Here is a 17,938-nt window from a genome sequence, read left to right as displayed (position 1 = left end):
AGGTGGGAATTCAGAAAATCATTACCATAGTACATCAATGTGTCGATACTTTAGGGACTTTAAAAAAAATTAAAATGTAAACCATTCATCTTCAGGATGGTGGGAGAATGAGTGGTTTGAAGATGACGGCCATCAAAGAATTGAAAAGTGGGTTGGAGGGGGGGTGGAACCAAGAAAACACCTGCGCCCCTGGGAAAAAGCCAGCTCCGAATCAGCTTTCAGACAAAACATGGCGGTAAAAGTGGTCTCCAAAGAGCCAGGAAAGAATCAGAAACAAAATAAAAAACCAAACCAATCACAAACCAAAGTGAAAATTAAAGGCAATAAAATGCATGTTAAAATCAGGGAATAAACAGAAGCAGTCTGGGGGCCAGAACTGATTAAAAAAACCAGGTAGAAAAGCTCCTTGTATCCATACCCACGGTTGCCCTTCACTCCCCTCCCCAGGGCAACAGAGGGCTTTTAAAAAATCAACAATTGACACATTTTTATACCACTACAGAAATTTATCTACCACATTCTGTGAATTCCCAGCTTTCTTTTCCTTTTTAAAGTATGTAGCCCCTTCTGTCTCAGATATATAAAGGGAAAGGCATACCTCTGCCACAAAAAGGGCTAGAAACTTGCTTTCCTTTTAGAACAAAAGCAAGGAATTCAAAGGAACTAGCAGAAGCACTATCATAATGCTAATGCAATATGCCAAGTGCCAAAAAATCCTTCAATGTTGCCCGGGGGGGCGGGGGGGGATGGGGGATGGGAGCCAAAGCTAGAAAAATGGTGCTAACGAAGGCACGACCTGCAGAATAGCACACTTTCCCATCCACACAGCACCTGCACCCACTCTGACTGAGGTCATTTCAAAAAGATCATAGCAAACTAGACTTGGGAAAAGAACACAGCAAGGTAGACAGTTAGGAGCACAACGTCCAGTGCAGGGGTCTGCAACCTGGGGCTCTCCAGATGTTCATGGACCACAAATCCCATCTGGCAGGGGCTGATGGGAATTGTAGTCCGTGAACATCTGGAGAGCTGCAGGTTGCAGACCCCTGGTCCAGTGGATATTAACTCCCCCAGTGCTCAGTTTGGACACCAAACCAAAGTAAAACTGAGCACGGAAACCTATCCAGCCTCAGTCACAGGAGGCTGGTGGAAAAGGCTGAGTAATGCCGGGATGTCTGCAAAATCGGGAGCGAGAGGAAAAAGAGAGAAGGGGAGGGCGAAACCCCCAGGGATACAAATCCAAAGGTCACTCACTCGTCAGTGCGGTAGAGCGCCAGCGCATGACCCGTGAAGTCAATGACATCCTGACCTAGGTCAAAGCGTCGATAGACCTCGCGCATGGTGGTGCTCTGCGGATCCACTCCTTCCAGCGTCTTCGGGTCGTTCTCGTCAAAGTTTGCCACAAAGACCAGGAACTTGCGGAAGCGGCGCTTCTCAAACATACCCATGAGATCTGCAGGACAGCAAGGGAGGCTGGAGTTATTACGGTGGGGAGGGGTGGGTGGGTGGGTGGGTGGCAGGGAGTCAGTGGCACAGGAGACACAGAGACGGATCTCACTGAGCAGGGCTGCAAAATGGCTTTGGGCTGGTGGGCTCATTTGGCCCACCATAGCTTTATCTGTGCTGTTACAGTGTCTTCGCAGCGAGAAGGAAGGCTCCCCTGGGAGGGAAAGCTTGTTACACGTTCCAAAAGTAAAGCCTGAGCAGGTGTGAGAATGAAGTGTGTCTCCAATTCTCATTCAGGGCACAACGCCCCTCAGATAGAAGAAGCTGAGAATCTGTGCTAGGATTGTCCTCCTAATAATGCTATCTTTGGGCTTTTATACTTGCTCCCTTTTTTTAAGTTAGATGGCCCTCCAGATGTTCATGAACTACAGTTCCCATCAGCCCTTGCCAGTATAGCCAATGTTCATGCTGGGAGGGACCAATGGGAATTGTAGTTCATGAACATCTGGAGGGCCGCGAGTTTGACACCTGAGTTAGAGGATCCACTGCAGGCCTATGTAGCAAGATACAAACTTTGAAAATCAAACAGACAAAACAAAATCAATGCATACAAATACAAAGATCTCTTGGAGGTCACACAGCAGAACTCTGGGCGGGCTGTATGTTAAGTCAGGCCCACTCACTGGACGCTAGAGCCTCAGTCTCCGTAGACGGCACCTTGTAGATCTTTCCTGCCTTGTAGACGAAGCTGCCCTCCACCACTTTGAAGTCTAGATAGCGTGTCACTTCTGTATACAGCAGCATCTTCACCAGCTGGCCTGCATGGGGGAAAGAGAAGCCTAGTTTGGGTCCCTGAATCCCTTCTCTCTTACTCCATGGGCAAGGTAAGCTCACATTTGATTATATGAAGGCCCTTTCATAGGCAGCAGCAGGTATGAAGTTATCAGCTCACTATACAGATACCGTTTCCCCGAAAATAAGACAGGGTCTTATATTAATTTTTGCTCCAAAAAATGTGTTAGGGCTTATTTTCCGGGGATGCCTTATTTTTTTCTATGATTCTGCGCCCCCCCACGTGACCAGATCAGCTGCGCCGGGAAATCTGTAACTAGGGCTTCTTTTTTGGAGTAGGGTTTATATTTCAAGAACCCTCCAAAAATCCCAAAAAATCATGCTAGGGCTTATTTTTGGGATAGGTCTTATTTTCGGGAAAACGGGACGTTTGTCAGGATGGAAGAGTACAGGAGGAACTGTGGGGTGCAAGAAAACTTCAAGGACTGCAAAACAACAGACCCTCCCCAGGACTGAAAAGGGACATAGGATTTGTACTGTTGCATGGCCAGGAACAACTAGCTGTTAAGGATTTTCCGGGCTGGGGTCTGTTAGTTTTTGCTGCTAACATTTTGCCCGCATCTATGGCTGACATTTTCAGAGGCATGTCATGGTGAGATGAGCAAAAACTACCAGATCACAACCACACAGCCCGCAAAACCCTCATCAGCCAGGACACAGGATTCTTTATCTCACCACAGAGGCTAATTTTCTGCCCTTAAGCATTTCTTCCTGCTCTAATGAAGCTGATTCTATTTTGCTTAGTACTTTTTCTACCTGGCTTCCTTCTCTGCAATACTCCTATCCACCTGCCAACTAGGATAGAAGGACTCGGATATCTCCATTCCTACCCACATCTCACAAAAGGAGTTCTGACTCCGAAAAGCTCCTACTGCGAAAACCTTGTTGATCTCTAAGGAGCTACATGACTGAAATCCGGCTCCTCAAGCACTGCAGGAAGTCGTATCTGGACACTAATTCACCAGGTCTGTTATGAGTTTTGGCCTGCTCTTCTTCCAAGGAATTCAAAGCTGAATATGTGGCTCTCTCCTCTTTCATTCTGCCTTCATAGCAACCCTGGAAATCAGGCTAACCAATGGCCGGCAAAACCTTGGACCCTGCCAATGCATCTTAGGGTAGTGCAGTACGGATCTTCCCTACATTCTTCTCCATCATCCTGCTAAAGACATGCCAGTTCATCCTTGTCTGCCTTGTCTATCTCGAGGGCTAGTTGACCAAGAGACCAGTCCCAGCTGGACTTACCGTTGGCCATGAGGAATTTAGGGATCAGGTCAACATTCCAGTCCCGGCCACGGCCCATTGATTCAGGGGGGCATTCAGCAATCTCAAAGCGCTTGTAGAGCTGGTGGCCAAGGAAAGACAGTGGGTCACACACATACACACAAACAGGGCACTTCCACTCAGAAACACCTAACAGGTTAAGGTAGGTGTCATCACGACATTTACTAGGAAGCTACGTTTACAGGGTGGTTTGCCACAGCCTTCCCCAGTTGGCACACTTGGCCCAGCTACCTGAAACTGATTTTGCTGGGATCGAACTCTGGCTGTAAGCTGCAGTACTGTGGCCAACCACTCTGCACCTTACTGAGATAAAATAACTTGCCATTGTATTGTCGAAGGCTTTCACGGCTGGAATCACTTGGGTGCTGTGTGGTTTCCGGGCTGTATGGCCGTGTTCTAGCAGCATTCTCTCCTGACGTTTCGCCTGCATCTGTGGCTGGCATCTTCAGAGGATCCACAGATGCAGGCGAAACGTCAGGAGAGAATGCTGCTAGAACACGGCCATACAGCCCGGAAACCACACAACACCTAACTTGACATTGCTTCCCAAATACAGGAGAAGAATAGCCATAGAAAATCGGATACGCTGGTCAGAGAAATGTTGTTACCCCCTTACAGTGACTTGAAGCTACTTCCCTGATTTATTACATTACTTATAGTCCACCTTTCTCAGAGGAATTCAAGGTGAATTGCACACTGTTGAATTAGTACAATCAACAGAAACGGGCATTCAGTAACCAATACTCTAGGATTTTAAAGACCTGGAAGCACCAGAAAGAACCGAAGCACAGCATAAGGATTCAAGCAGTGCGAGAGCTGCGTAGCAGGATCCTACTTACAATAAGCTGCACACAGCAGTACAGGATCCTAATCATATTAGCCAAGTAAGTGTGTGAACCATTTTGTACAACCCTGTTATCTGTGCAGAAAATGGCCACGTAAGAGCAGCTGGTGAGCAGCTGCCAGGTCTTCCACAAGGCCCTTTGGAACCTTTGCCTCCGTCCCAGATGCCTCCAGTCTTACAGCCACTACCAGAAGGCCAGCACTGGGGAAGAACATCTGGGGCTTGGTGAGAAGGTCTCCTTGGAGTTGCTGGAAGAGGGCAATATCACAGGCAACAGCTCTTCGGGGCTGCCCAGCAGCACTGCAGCCAAGGACAAAGCACCGCCCCCTCCTTTCATCCCAGGGAAAGCAGGTGCTGAGGAAAGCAACACACAGGGGAGAGCCAGGTGGGAGACAATTGAGGAAGAGCAGCCCACATCCAACAGCATTCAGCTGTGGTTGGACTGGATGGCACCAGACTCTTAACACCTCTCGGCTCAGAAGCATATCCGACAGTCCCCTCACACGCTAGCCTCATAAGCGTCAGAAAGCTACTTTCAACTTTTATTCCGGCTGCTGCTGGTACGTTCCTGCATCTTGGTGCAAGATGCACACGGAAGGGTTGATCACCCTTGGTCAACGTGGCACGATGGGAACTGGACAGGCCAGATTAGGAGCACAGGACTTAAAACCATGAGCTTGCCTCCCTTCCAATCCTTGGCAATAAACCATCTGGTCTTTGGTGGCTGAATGCCAATTTGCAAAATGCTAAAGCAAGCACTGCTCAAGATGTAATTCAGCATGAACATGACAGCACACTGTGAGTTGTTTTATTTATGTATTTATTTATAAAATGTATCCCCTGACTATATGACAGCTCTCTAGGCAGTTACAACATTAAAATATCCCAATACAAAAAAATCATATCTTAAAAACACTGCAACATACAAAACTTAAAACCCTCACCCTCACCCACCAACACCAGCAGCATCCTAGAGGGGCATCCAGGGAATCTAACCAAATGCCTGGGAGAAGAGGAAACTCTTCATCAGGCATCTAAACCTATAAAGGGTAGGTGCCTGGCAGATCTGAGATCTTCCTAAAGTTACTGAGATCTTCCTAAAGGTAGGAAGGGGGAATGGAACTTTCTCCAAATGGCTGCCAGGTTTCTCAGAAGAACAGCGGACCAGACATTTTAGAAGGCCAGGGAAATTGATTGCCACAGTACCCCAGGATTCCACCTCTATCATGAAGCATCTTTTCAACAGGTCCCAAAATTTAACAACTGCTACACCCTTTTCAGGATAAAGATGACACCAGATGTGAGAATCCATCCACCATTTCCTGGCCCGTCTTTGTTCTAGAATGCTCTGCTTGGGACCTGGTGCTTTGGGGTCAGAACTAGGTAGGCAGCAGGGCCCAAACTGAGCATTCTAGAACAAAGACGGCGGATGGAATTCTCAAATCTGGCGTCACCTTTTATCCTGAAAAGGGTATGGTGTTTCGCCCATCCGCCCACCTAACAGTCTCCCCACCTGAGCTGATCTCAGGTGTCAACTCCCAGACTTGTAGCTCTGAAGGACCTCAGTATCTATACTGAGACTTTGCTGATCAGGCAGCTCAGGACCATCTGCCTGCTAAAGCAACAAGCAGCCTGATCGTCCAGCCTAGGCCAATCTTATCAGATCTTGGGCCGTTTCCGCATGGGCAATGTATGGCGGCCTGGAGACGGTAAAAACGCCGTCTCCAGGCCGCCATTCGCACGGGGGGCGCAGCTGCAACGCAGCTGCGCCGCCCTCGCGCCGCCCGCCCGGCCTGAAGCCGGCGTTTCCCCAGAGCGCTTCCCAGCGCTCTTTTTGGGGAAACGCCGCCGTGAAGCCGCTGCAGAGCGAACGGCAGCGGCTTCACGGCGCCTCCCCCACCCGGCACCTACCTTGTCCCCGGGCCTCCGGCGCGTCGCCGAGGCCTGGGAACACGCCGCCCCGCCCTGCGCCGCTGGAGCAGGCGCGCAGGGCCAGGGGGCGTGTCCCCAGGCCTCGGCGATGCGCCGGAGGCCCGGGGACATGCCGGGTCGGCCGGGCGCCAGCGCTCTGCAGCGCCGGCTGCCCAGCTGTTCCCAGGACCGTCCATGCGGACAGTCCCAGCGTCGTCGGGTCGGCGTCGTAAACGCCGACCCGGCCATTTCCGCCTTCGTGCGGAAACGGTCTTGGAAACGACGCAGAGTTGGCCATAGTTAGTATCTTGGATGGAAGATCACTAAAGAAATCCATTACTATGGAGAGGCAGGGAATGGCAAACTACTTCTGCTTGCCTCTTGCCTTGAAAACCTCATGGAGTTAAGAGTCACCATGTGTTGGTTACAATTTTTGAAGGCACACAATTATTATTTATTATTATTACCCTGACCCGAATGGCCCACTCTAGCCTGCTCTCATCAGATCTCGAAGCTAAGCAGCATCGGTCCTGGTCATTCTGATGGGAGCCACAAGGAATTCCTGGGTTGATACCTGGAGGCAGGTGACAGCAACCACCTCTGCTCTTCTCTTGCCTTGAAAACCTTATGGAGAGGTAGCCAAACGCTGGCTGCAACTAGATGGCCCTCTACCTCGATTACTGACTACCTCGATTACTACCTCGATTACTGTTCAGGCAGAGGCTCCATTTTGCCACTGGATCCAAGCCTGACCAAGTCCTGGTGGAGCAAAGGGACTTTATCTGCAAAGGAAGTCGTGAATGAATCACAGCTAACGGCTGAATTATTATCACCCTTAAGAGGTTGCAAAAGCAGTGGCTAATTGCCCAATTATTCGAAACAGTTCAGCTGGCCGCAAACCAGCGGCTGCGATAGAGGCTGAGAAACAGCGCTGTTCTCTGCCTTCACCACCAGCTAAGAAGTCTTTAATTGAGCTCCATAAAGTTTCTAGTTTGTCGCCAACGCTACTCTAGCCACCTAAACACAATACACTGTCGTAGAACTACCGTTGGAGCGTGTCGGTTTCTAATTTATTTTTTATTTGCAAGATGGTACAAAATGCAGTGCCTGGGATCTGGAACTTGCTGTGATGAACACACAGCAGCAGGGCTTTATCTGTTGCCTTGGTTCCCAAACTGTTTCTGGGATAATTCAAAGGGCCAAGTTCGATTTTTCAAAGGCCTGAACAGCCTGAACATCACCTCACTTTCATGAACCTGCTTGCAATCAGCTGGGGCTCTCTTGGGGAAGCTCAGGGCTACACCTCCCCTGGCTTATGGAAATCCCAACCTCCTGGAGACAGAATTCACATCATCTCTTTTGGTTTGCTGCAATCTACAGACACAATGTTTGCACTGTTAGCTGCCTGGAGTCTGTAGAGATAAGGCAGAGAGAAATGAGAGAAACCCATGGAGTGTAGCATTCCATCATTGACAGTGGCTAAGCAGCTGTTTCTGAGAAACCCACAAACACCTCACAAAGGGTGGAGCTGCCCCCACTATGAACCTCTAGCAAGTGGCACTCAGATGTTCACAACCTTTGCATAGGAAGGTCACATTCCAGCCTTTGACCAACCACTCCTTCTCCACTGCTCCCTCCTATCCCCGCTAAGATTCAGTTCACTCTAGTAACCATCAGGACAGGTTTTCCTTGACCAGCGTGTACAGAAAAAATACCAACTAATGTGTGACGCAGATTTTGTAGGGTCAGATCTTGGGTTTCCAAAACACATAACGGAGCAATGAAAGGGGTAACGGGCTGGCCTGCCACCTACTTCCAAAAACTTTGTGACCCACTTCTGGGTTCTGACCAACAGAATGGGAAGCCCTGGGGGGAGAGGCTGGGGCTGGCTGGCGTACTAACACCTAGCAAATTCATGGATGCTGCGTCCTGGATCTGTGTTAAAAACTGACAGACACAAGGCGCTGCTGGTCTCTCACCTCATCCAGGGGCGTAATCGACGAGCTCTCGCCCCCATAATACGGGTTCCGGTCCATGTGCAAGACCTTCTTGCCATTCACAGACATAATGCCCGAAAGGATACATTCCTAGGACAGAAGATGGGCAGGATTATGCATTTTCCAGGTTACTGGTTCAAAGTCTGCCTTTGTGCAGTCCCAAAGACAAAACAATAGCAAGATATTCAAGCGCTTACAGAACAGACCGATCGCTTTGCCACTTGGTGTTTTCGCTGATCACCCCATCGTGTGCTCTGGCGCAGAAGAGCTCAGGTTCAGAAACTGGAACTCAGTCATCCTGAGAATACCTGGAGACGTCCACATCAGTTTCTCGCAGGCCTTCCAGCCTCTGGGCTGGGACTCTGGCAACATGTAGTTCAGGGAAACTGAAAGGGTCCGTGGCACTGGAACTATCTAGGCGAGGCTTGGTGATTTGGTAAACTCAAATCACCAACCCTCCCCCAATTATCTTTTTTGGGGGGGGAGTTACTTTACCAATAAAAGATCCAAATAGCCTGGGGGCCAATAAAGCTGAACGTGATTTGATTTTATTGGCTTTTAGACAGCGCAAGCAGGAGGAGGGGAGACGCTGTTGCGATCCTCTATGATCCCCCCGGTCTCCAGCCTTTTCCAGTTGGGACAGCAGAGGCAGGAGAGAGACTGTGAGATTGGGGGTGGGGGTAGGCAGCACGACCTTGCTCGTGGGAGGGAGTGTGCTCCCTCCTGCAAGCAGGATCGAGCCCCCACCACACTTTCCACGGCTTGTGATGTTGAAAGGCAGCACGATCCTCCCTCTTGCGAACAGGACCATGGCTCCACCGCCTTTTAAAGCGGGGTGGGGGGCAAGATCCGGCTTGCAGGAGGGAGCGCACTCCCTCTGACAAGAAGAATGCTACCCACCACCTCTGCTGTTCAAGCCTTCCGGGGCTTGGAAAACACCAACAGGGGCAAATATCTCCCCTCTGCCCTTTCCCAAGTACCCCCCTCCCCCGGGCTTGGGAAAGTGGAGGAGATAATTTACACAAGTTCAGGTTTGGTTTTTTTTAAAAACCCTAAATATTTTCAGTAGGAGTGAAACAGAACCAATTGATATCAGCTCGATTCAGCTTTACCGAGTCAATAGTACCCTAACCTCAAATTTACTGATAGAAAGTCTTGGTGCTCAACCCCAATTTGGATTTCAGGTTACGTCCTGAAAACACCCCTGTCCGTTTCGTCTCAAGAGTTCAGGGCAGAGGTCCCCAACAGAGTGCCCGTGGGCTCTATGGCATCCAATGGCACCCAAGTGTTTCTATTAAATGGGTGAGGTCAAGTGGGGCTTTTTGAGTTTCAGATGTTAATAATGTTAATAATGACAGCTGAAGAGTTATACGTAATTCAATCCTTGACCTTTTGTTGTGGTTGCTTCTGTCTCCTGAGACAGCCATTTCTGTTCTTGGGCCCACAGACCCCAGTCAAAATCCCTAAGGTGCCCGTAGGCTCAAAAAGGTCAGGAGGGTCTGGCTTAGGCCCCCATCCCCGCCTTGCCAGCAATCATCAAACTGGGTCCCAATGTGTGTTTATAAGCTCATGGGTTGCTTCCTTACACTTTTGAGTCTTAGGACTTACTCTTATAAGGCTTCCCCCCTTTATACCACTCTGGCAACAGCGGTGGGCAAAAAGCCATCTGAGAATCTCCCGTGTCATTGCCACTAGCTGCTAAGGAAGGTCAGGACAACAGAGTCCATTCTTTACAGGTTATTTCAGTCACCCTGTCTGATCCCGGACCAGAACTGGATAGAGTCCTGGGGGAATGTGACAATTACACTATTCCTGGAATTCAAGAAGCGGCCGTAACGTTGAAGTCCTGAAGCCAGCCCCACCTGGTACACGAAGCACCAGTCACAACACAATCACGGCATTTGTAATCCATGACGACACAAGCCCCACCCAATAGGTTCCTGTGACCCCTGTGTTACTACATTCTTATACATTAATCCAAATCACTATAAATCTTGCTGGCTAGAGAAATGACTGCATTTCCTCAGAAAAGTTAATGGAAGATCCCCCGTAGCTGCAGTTCCATGATGGGCTCTAGAAATCCCTAACAGAATACTCAGCCTCTTCAGCAAATTAACCTCTGGAATTTCGTAAGGAAGCCATTACAGTTAAATTGGTATGAAACCAATCCGTTTTGTGCTGTGGATCTGCTGTTAAAAGCCAGTGTGCTGAAAATGATGGAGAAGACGAGGGCCATCAACTTGGCCCAAGAGAATGAGATGAGTCTTCTCTAGAATAGGGACCTGCCACTTCCACCTGTGGGCACCTTTAGGTTTTTGACAGGGGGTGGTTAGCATCATGCCAAAATGGTTACTGCAAGAGGCAGAGCAAAATATATTTTAGTTGGATGCATGAACCAGTCACTGGGAGGAAAGCAAGACTAGAGAAGAAGGAGGTGGGCTTCTACTCCTGAACAATCAACTCCTCTCTGGGCTCCTGGACTCTATGACTAGAACACTGTTCCTCAACGTGGTGCCCACGGCCCCATGGTATTCATCGGTACTGGTGTCCAGTGGCCCCCCTCGATTTCTGAAGCATCTGGCAGGTGCCAGGGAAAATACTGGCAGGCCACAGTGCCCAGGGACCCCACGCTGGGGAACCCTGTTCTAGAGGGTATCAGCTAGGATTGCAGTCTCTCCTCTACTTCCAAGCAAGCTTGACCTGATATAGATCAGGACAAAACAGGCAATGAACATGTAAGGTGTGAACTGACCCTATGGACAACCTGGGATTTAGAAGAGAGGTCAGGAAAAAAGTAAAGCAACAGAAGCATGGGTCAGCTCCGTATCTCCAAGCTGGTCCTACCTTCAGAATTACCCCAAAAGACACAGTCCCAAATTTGACATTATGCCGCACACAAGTCGGGTTGGGGTACCCTCAATCTGTCTCTGACGCAGCACAGTCAAACATGACATCAGCAAAGCAAAGATCCCAAGTGCCCCAGAGCCTGATTGGGTTTGGGACTGCAGCATGGGGGAAGGAGGGGTTTCAGCCAGAAGGACAAACAGACCCCACCAGGCCTGTCTGCTTGGGCAAATGTCCAGTTCGAACCAGACATGGGCTGGGTCCAGAAATGTGAAAAAACCCAGCGAGTTCTCCCTCCCCCGTCAACAGGGCAGGAGATCTGAAGAGGGAGGTGAAAGGGATCAGAAAACTCTGCAGCTATCACCAGCCCCCATTACAATTCGAAGGAGCACAGAGCATGAATCCTAGGGTATGGTGATCAGGGAATGCACTTGGCAGGAAACGGAGTGTAGCATAAAGAGACACACAGGCTACATTCCTACAGGACTGGGATTTCGCTCAGCTACAAACCCGGGAAAGGTGTAAAAAGGCCTTGTCAAAAACAAGGATGCCCTTGTGTCTGTTTCCAGCATAAGGAGCCGCTCTCCGGAGGCAGAGCAGAAACAGGGTCAAACCCAACTAGATTTGCAGCCAGTTGGCATTCCCCGGGGCAGATCCTACCAAGGAAAGCCTGGCTAGAAGCGCGAAGTTAGTTTGGTTCTGTGCCGGTCCAGGGAAACAGACCCAGAAGAGCGGGCCAGGAGGCTTGCGAGAAACAGAAGGATCTTGTCCTCTCAGGGCGCCTGCATGGGAGAAACGCCATGCCCTTCCTACACTGCAAGGATGGCCTCAGGAAGACGCCACGCGGGCCGTGTCTTCTCCCAGAAGAAGCACGTCTGGCTGACGGAACAAGACCTTCCCATGCAGGGGGACGTCGCGCTGATGGAGGGAGCCCGAGCTGCACAGGCAGGAGCCAAACATCTGCACCAGCTGCAGGGAGGCGCGACAAAGGGCAGGCAACGTGCGCTGCTGCTGCACCCCCTGTCCCCAGCACCACCGGTGGGATGCGTGCGCTGGGACTGCAGCACCGGCTGGGGATGCTGCGGGAGGGTGTGCATGCTGTGCATGCGAGATGGCAGAAATGCATCTCGCCTCCCCCCCCCCACCCCCCGCTTGTCTGGTTGCAACTCAACAGGGCAAGGTGACAGGGCAGGTCGGTCTGCTCCAGCCTGAATCCCGCAAGGAGCGTCTTTTTTGACCTGCATGCACGGCTATTCAGCGGGGAGGGGGCAGCAGGAGGGCCCACCCGATTGCCTGGCAACCCCAGCCTCCTGCCTCCTTCCCCTCCCCACCCCCGGCATGCGGGCATCCAGCACGAAGGGCCGCCGATGGCGTCGGGTTGCACCAGCGGAGATGCCACACGGACCGAAGTGGCCGGGAGGGAAGAAGAGAACGGCGCCTCGGGGCGAAATGGGCGCGGCGGCCCGCGGGAGATGCAGCGCGCATTGCACCGTGCACGGGGGGCGACGGACGCCTGCACCGCTGCAGGTCGGGGGTTGCAAAAGGCGGTGCCAACCCTCCCGGGCAAGGCAGGGGAGGGGCTGGCGCCGCAGGTGGGACTCACGGTCAGGCCGGTGCCCAGCACGATCACGTCGTAGGCCTCGTCCATGATGATGCCCGCCGCCGCCGCTGCCGAGCCTCCCCCCCGCCCGGCCGCCCCAGCGGAGCCAAGATGGGGCCTCGAATGGATCCCTCCGCCGCAAAGGAGGCCCGGAAGGGGATCCCTCCGCCACGGGGAGCCGCCCTGCCACCTCACGGTTCCCTTCGGAGAGGGCGAGGAGGCCGCCCTGTGAGCGCGCCGGGTTTTCTCCCCTCGGTTTGGAGAAGACGGGGGAAGAAATAAGTTCCGGCCTCGCTGCTTCTCTCTTGGGGGAAAGGGAGGGCGGCCCCTCCCCTCTTTTTCACGGTGGTGACGGTTATTGCACCGTCAGATCCTTTTACCAAATAAAATAGTCCATCCCTTTGGAGGGGGAGTATCCCCCGCCCCCCAGCCTTATGCTACTGTTCGTCTTTTTGGTTGGCCTGTAAGTGTTGTGCATGTGTATGTGTGTACACGTATACATACATATGCACACATATAAATATCCACACACTTATACATGCATATGGGGGTGGGGAGTGATGGTCTTGCCTTCGCATCAATCACACCCGTTCTAGAATAACCCCTCTCCAATCATGGCAAATCCTTCGATAATGCACTATTAGAGATACTTCCGCCAAGGAAAATAGGCCAGTGTTGCAGGCCTCATAAGTTGCCCTGTCGCCAGTAGGATGTGAGGAGAGTGGGTGGTGTTTTCACATGAGCGAATAACCCACAGCCTATTCCTGGGTTGTGCTTACTCAGAAGTAAGTCCCACTGTGTTTAAGGAGAATTGCTTCCATACAAGGGAGTTGGGAACCGTAAAGCACACGCCACCCTGTCACGGGGGTGAGAATGTAACAAAGGCATATATACTCCACTTGCTTTCCTACTATCAGATCCTCTGAAGATGCCAGCCACAGATGCAGGCGAAACATCAGGAGAGAATGCTGATAGAACACGGCCATACAGCCCGGAAACCACACAGCACCCCAGTGATTCTGGCCGTGAAAGCCTTCGACAATACAAAAATGAAAGCCCGGTGGGAAGGCTGGTGCGGGCCTAGTTGCTTGGCTGCTTTATTTTCTCTTCCTTTCATGCAATGATGCAGGTTGTAGCACCAAGTAGGAAATTGGGGGAGAAAGTTTGCAACAAGACATGACAAGCTAAGAGCAAGACTGGAGTCCAGTTTCATCATGGAGACCTCTATAAGCTTTTGGGAGTCAAAACTCCCTTTTTGAGATACCTGACAAAAGGAGATTTGACTCTAGAAGACTTTTACCAGGTCTGAATTGGGAAATACCTGGAGATTTTAGGTGTGAAATCTGAGGGGGGGGGGGGGGCCTTCAATAGATGCCACCTTCCAACCAGCCATTTTCCCCAGGTGAACTGATTCCCTGCAGATCAGTTGTAATAGTGGAAGATCTCCAGCCACTGCTTAGAAGTTGGTAACCCTGTCTCTACAGTGCTTCTGGACTCGAGTGCAGCTCTTCTACTGCAAACCAACAAGGCCACTCTCTGTAACTACAAAAAGAAAGGTGGTCCCCCAAGGCTGTCCCCAGTAGTCTCACAACGGTAGAGACAGAAGGGCTTCTTGTGATAGGCAGGAGGAGGAGTCCAGGAAAGGAGAACCATCTTCAGGCTGTAATGACTTCTTCCGATTCAACATAAAGAAAAGAAGGGGGCCGATGCTTCCTATTTGTTAGCATTTAGTCGCTTCATTATAGAAGTTCCACTTTTGAAAGAAATAGCATTTCTGTTGCATCTCTCATTTCCCCATCAGTAGGCCAACAACTGAGAGCCAGCATGGTGTAGGGCAGTGATGGCGAACCTGTTCGAGACCGAGTGCCCAAACTGCAACCCAAAACCCACTTATTTATCACAAAGTGCCAACACAGCAATTTAACCTGAATACTGAGGTTTTAGTTTAGGAAAAAACGGTTGGCTCCACTCTGCACCTCTCTAGCATCTCCGCCGCCTCTGCCCCCACCTCGGGCATCAGGCCACCCAGAGCACAGGCACCAGGTCCGCCAGTTGCGTCCTCCCTGCTCGCTGTGGTGCACGCACTTTGTGCCCAGCGGCCCAGACAAGCCTAGAGAAGTGTGGGGGGCCCCGATTTTCTGCCCCCCACAGGATGAACTCTGTGCATGCGTGCCCACAGAGAGGGCACTGAGTGCCACCTCTGGCACGCATGCCATAGGTTCTCCACCGCTGGTGTAGGGGTTTAGGTGTCAAGACTAGCAAGCTTGCTGAGTGTCCTTGGGTCAATCAGTCATTCTCAGCCCTGACTGTGGATAATATTTGGATGGGAGACCTTCAAGGAACTCTTTAAATTGCTACTTACTTTTGCTACGCAACTTCCCCCTCTGAATTTTGCAGATCTTATTCAGGGCCCCCCAAATTCCATAGTCAGCACTGAATTGCAAGTCCACAACTTCTACAGACACTCTCCTCCCTGGAGTCAAGGATGATTCAACTTCAGTGAGGCTCTAAACATTTTTAGGGCACGCTACTATCAAGTGTGCTTTTGTTTCATTTATACCGTGCCTTTCTCCCCAATGGGGACCCAAAACTGCTGACATGGCTCTCTTGGTCCCCATTTTATCCTCACAACAACCCTGTGAAGTGGGTTAGGCTGAAAGTATGCAACCAGCTCAAGGCTACCAGGGAGCTTCTGTGGCAGAGTGAGGATTCAAACCGGGGTCTCCCAGATCCTAGTCCAAAAGTCACCACACCTCACTGGCCCTGTGTAGGGCGTAACCCTGTCTGTATTGGTAAAGGACTCAAGACCAGGTTTTCTCATGCATTTGAACAGCTCCATCCAAGGCTGAAATGGTCTGCTAAATATTTTTGGTTGTAAATACCGAGTGAGTGTTATAGCCCCGATTTGTATCAAAGGCTCAAATCCACAGGTTTGTGCTACTGTGCTACAATAACAGACACCCCACCACCCCCAACACCACATGACGATGCGCTGGAGCAACTTGGTTGTAATGGTCTTAATACCATATTAATTCCTTGTCTTTATTTTGAGAACCTAATTAAAAACAACTGCCAGGAAGACCACCTAGAAGCCAGCAATTTAAGTCATTAAAATATATTCTCAACATGTTTTGAGCCTCGTTGTCACAGGTCATGAAAGCTGTAGTTTTTACTCCATTTCAAACTGGACACTCACAAGACCTTTAAAAGCTTGCAAAACAAACTGGGGCGGGGAAATATCACATTACAAAGGTATGATTGCTTGTGAAACTGCTCTGCTTTCTAATGCTGCCAGAGTCGCGCATATTGTTCTAGCAACAACCAGACACAAAATACAGACCAGGAAGCAAAGCCAATATGCCGTTTCAAGTCCCTGGCTTAAAGATGTGCTGGTCAGCACCAGTATAAAATGCCTCTTTTCCAACCTGGGTTGCCAGATCTGATTAGGTGATCTTTATTGTTGAATAACTTTGCCCCTGGTTTTTGTGAAGAGGTTTCCAATTTTATTATGGAGATAGCTGCGAGTATCAAATAATATGTATCTGTTATGGTCCTTTGGGGGCTTTTTTTTGCTTTTATTACCGATGTATTCATTTTGCTTTCTGATTGTGCCAATAAAGGCCAACGTATGTTTTTTTTACACCAGTATAAAATCACCGCACAGCTATGCCAGGATAACTCCATGGCTGCACAGCTGCAATGGAGCACAATATTTGAGCCACCACGGCTGCCAACCAAAGTACACCTAAAGCAATATGTATCAACCCCCAATGTGCCACCCATATGTATGTATTTACTTCATTTATACCCCACAGTCCTCCTCAATGACTACCTACAGCAGCAGTGGCGTAGGAGGTTAAGAGCTCGTGTATCTAATCTGGAGGAACCGGGTTTGATTCTCCACTCTGCTGCCTGAGCTGTGGAGGCTTATCTGGGGAATTCAGATTAGCCTGGGCACTCCCACACACGCCAGCTGGGTGACCTTGGGCTAGTCACAGCTTCTCGGAGCTCTCTCAGCCCCACCTACTTCACAGGGTGTTTGTTGTGAGGGGGGAAGGGCAAGGAGATTGAAAGCCCCTTTGAGTCTCCTACAGGAGAGAAAGGGGGGATATAAATCCAAACTCTTCTTCTTCTTCTTGTAATGGCGCTAGGCTAAGGGTCTGTGGATAAGACATCTCGGGCTTCTCGTGAGAATGGGCTGTTGTGCCTCACCATGCTTGTTCCATTAGTTCTTTTTCCCCTGCCGGAAAAACTTTAATGCTTAGCTAGAGGAAACTGAATTTTCACTATTTGGAGCTGGGGGTGGTAGATGGCAGATGAATTAGTGGACTGAACTTCCTGTCCTTGCAACCCGATGTCATCCTTTTGAGAAAAACTGATTTTTGGCTATCTAGGTGGAAACGGGCCATCTGAAACGCAGCTACACCAGTTCCTGAACGGTCCACAGTGATTCGAATACTATCATGTGGAGAGGAATGATAATCTGGAGCTATATCAGCATCCTTGGGCACAGATTGGTTCCTTCCATGTACACATTCATCAGTGTGCTGCTTCATCATTAATGAAGAAGAAGAGTTTGGATTTATATCCTGCCTTTCTTTCCTGTAAGGAGTCTCAAAGTGGCTTACAAACCCCTTTCCCTTCCTCTCTCCACACCTTGTGAGGTGGGTGCAACTGAGAGAGTTCTGAAGAACTGTGCCTAGCTCAAGGTCACCCAGCAGGCTTCATGGGGAGGAGGGGGGAAACAAATCAGTTCACCAGATAAGAGTCTGCTGCTCACACAGAGGGGTGGCGAATCAAACCCAGGTTAGAGTCAGTTGCTTTCAACCACCACACCACACTGGTAATGGGTACCAATACAGCCTCATATAGTGTGGTTATGTTGGCTGTTGCTTGGTGAGAGTGTTCTTTTTTGCCTCTGTTGCACCCAGGACAGGACACCAACCTGACCCACGCTGGTGAGCACAGGGACAACAAATGGAGAGCCCTGCTGGATCAGCTCAGTGACCCATTTAGACCCTCCTCCTGTCTCACACAAGAGCCAACCAGGTCGCCTGGAGGGACAACAATAGGGCACAGATGCCAACGCCTTTCCTCAGATATTGGCTCCTGGCACTGGGATTCAAAGGTTTACTGCCTCTGAAAATGGAGGCTTCTGATAGA

The 17,938-nt window shown here is 50.2% G+C and overlaps 1 protein-coding gene across 1 annotated transcript in view; it reads right to left on the bottom strand.

Annotated features, from left to right (window-relative positions):
* The window catches only part of GDI1 (GDP dissociation inhibitor 1), a 30,455-nt gene extending 17,443 nt beyond the window's left edge, over window positions 1–13,012 (bottom strand). The window contains exons 1-5 of the mRNA XM_048488499.1: window positions 12,779–13,012; window positions 8,314–8,421; window positions 3,541–3,640; window positions 2,130–2,264; window positions 1,255–1,453 (exon numbers count right to left, since the gene is read on the bottom strand). Coding sequence (XP_048344456.1) covers window positions 1,255–1,453; window positions 2,130–2,264; window positions 3,541–3,640; window positions 8,314–8,421; window positions 12,779–12,823 — 587 coding nt within the window. The 5' untranslated portion in view covers window positions 12,824–13,012. The remainder of the gene's footprint in view (window positions 1–1,254; window positions 1,454–2,129; window positions 2,265–3,540; window positions 3,641–8,313; window positions 8,422–12,778) is intronic.
* Window positions 13,013–17,938: the final 4,926 nt, after the last annotated feature.

The sequence above is a fragment of the Sphaerodactylus townsendi genome, linkage group LG03 (genome assembly GCF_021028975.2).
Source record: "Sphaerodactylus townsendi isolate TG3544 linkage group LG03, MPM_Stown_v2.3, whole genome shotgun sequence".
NCBI classification, from domain to species: domain Eukaryota; kingdom Metazoa; phylum Chordata; class Lepidosauria; order Squamata; family Sphaerodactylidae; genus Sphaerodactylus; species Sphaerodactylus townsendi.
The sequence above is the reverse complement of the archived record's forward strand: the minus strand, read 5'-3'. Positions and strand labels throughout refer to the sequence as shown.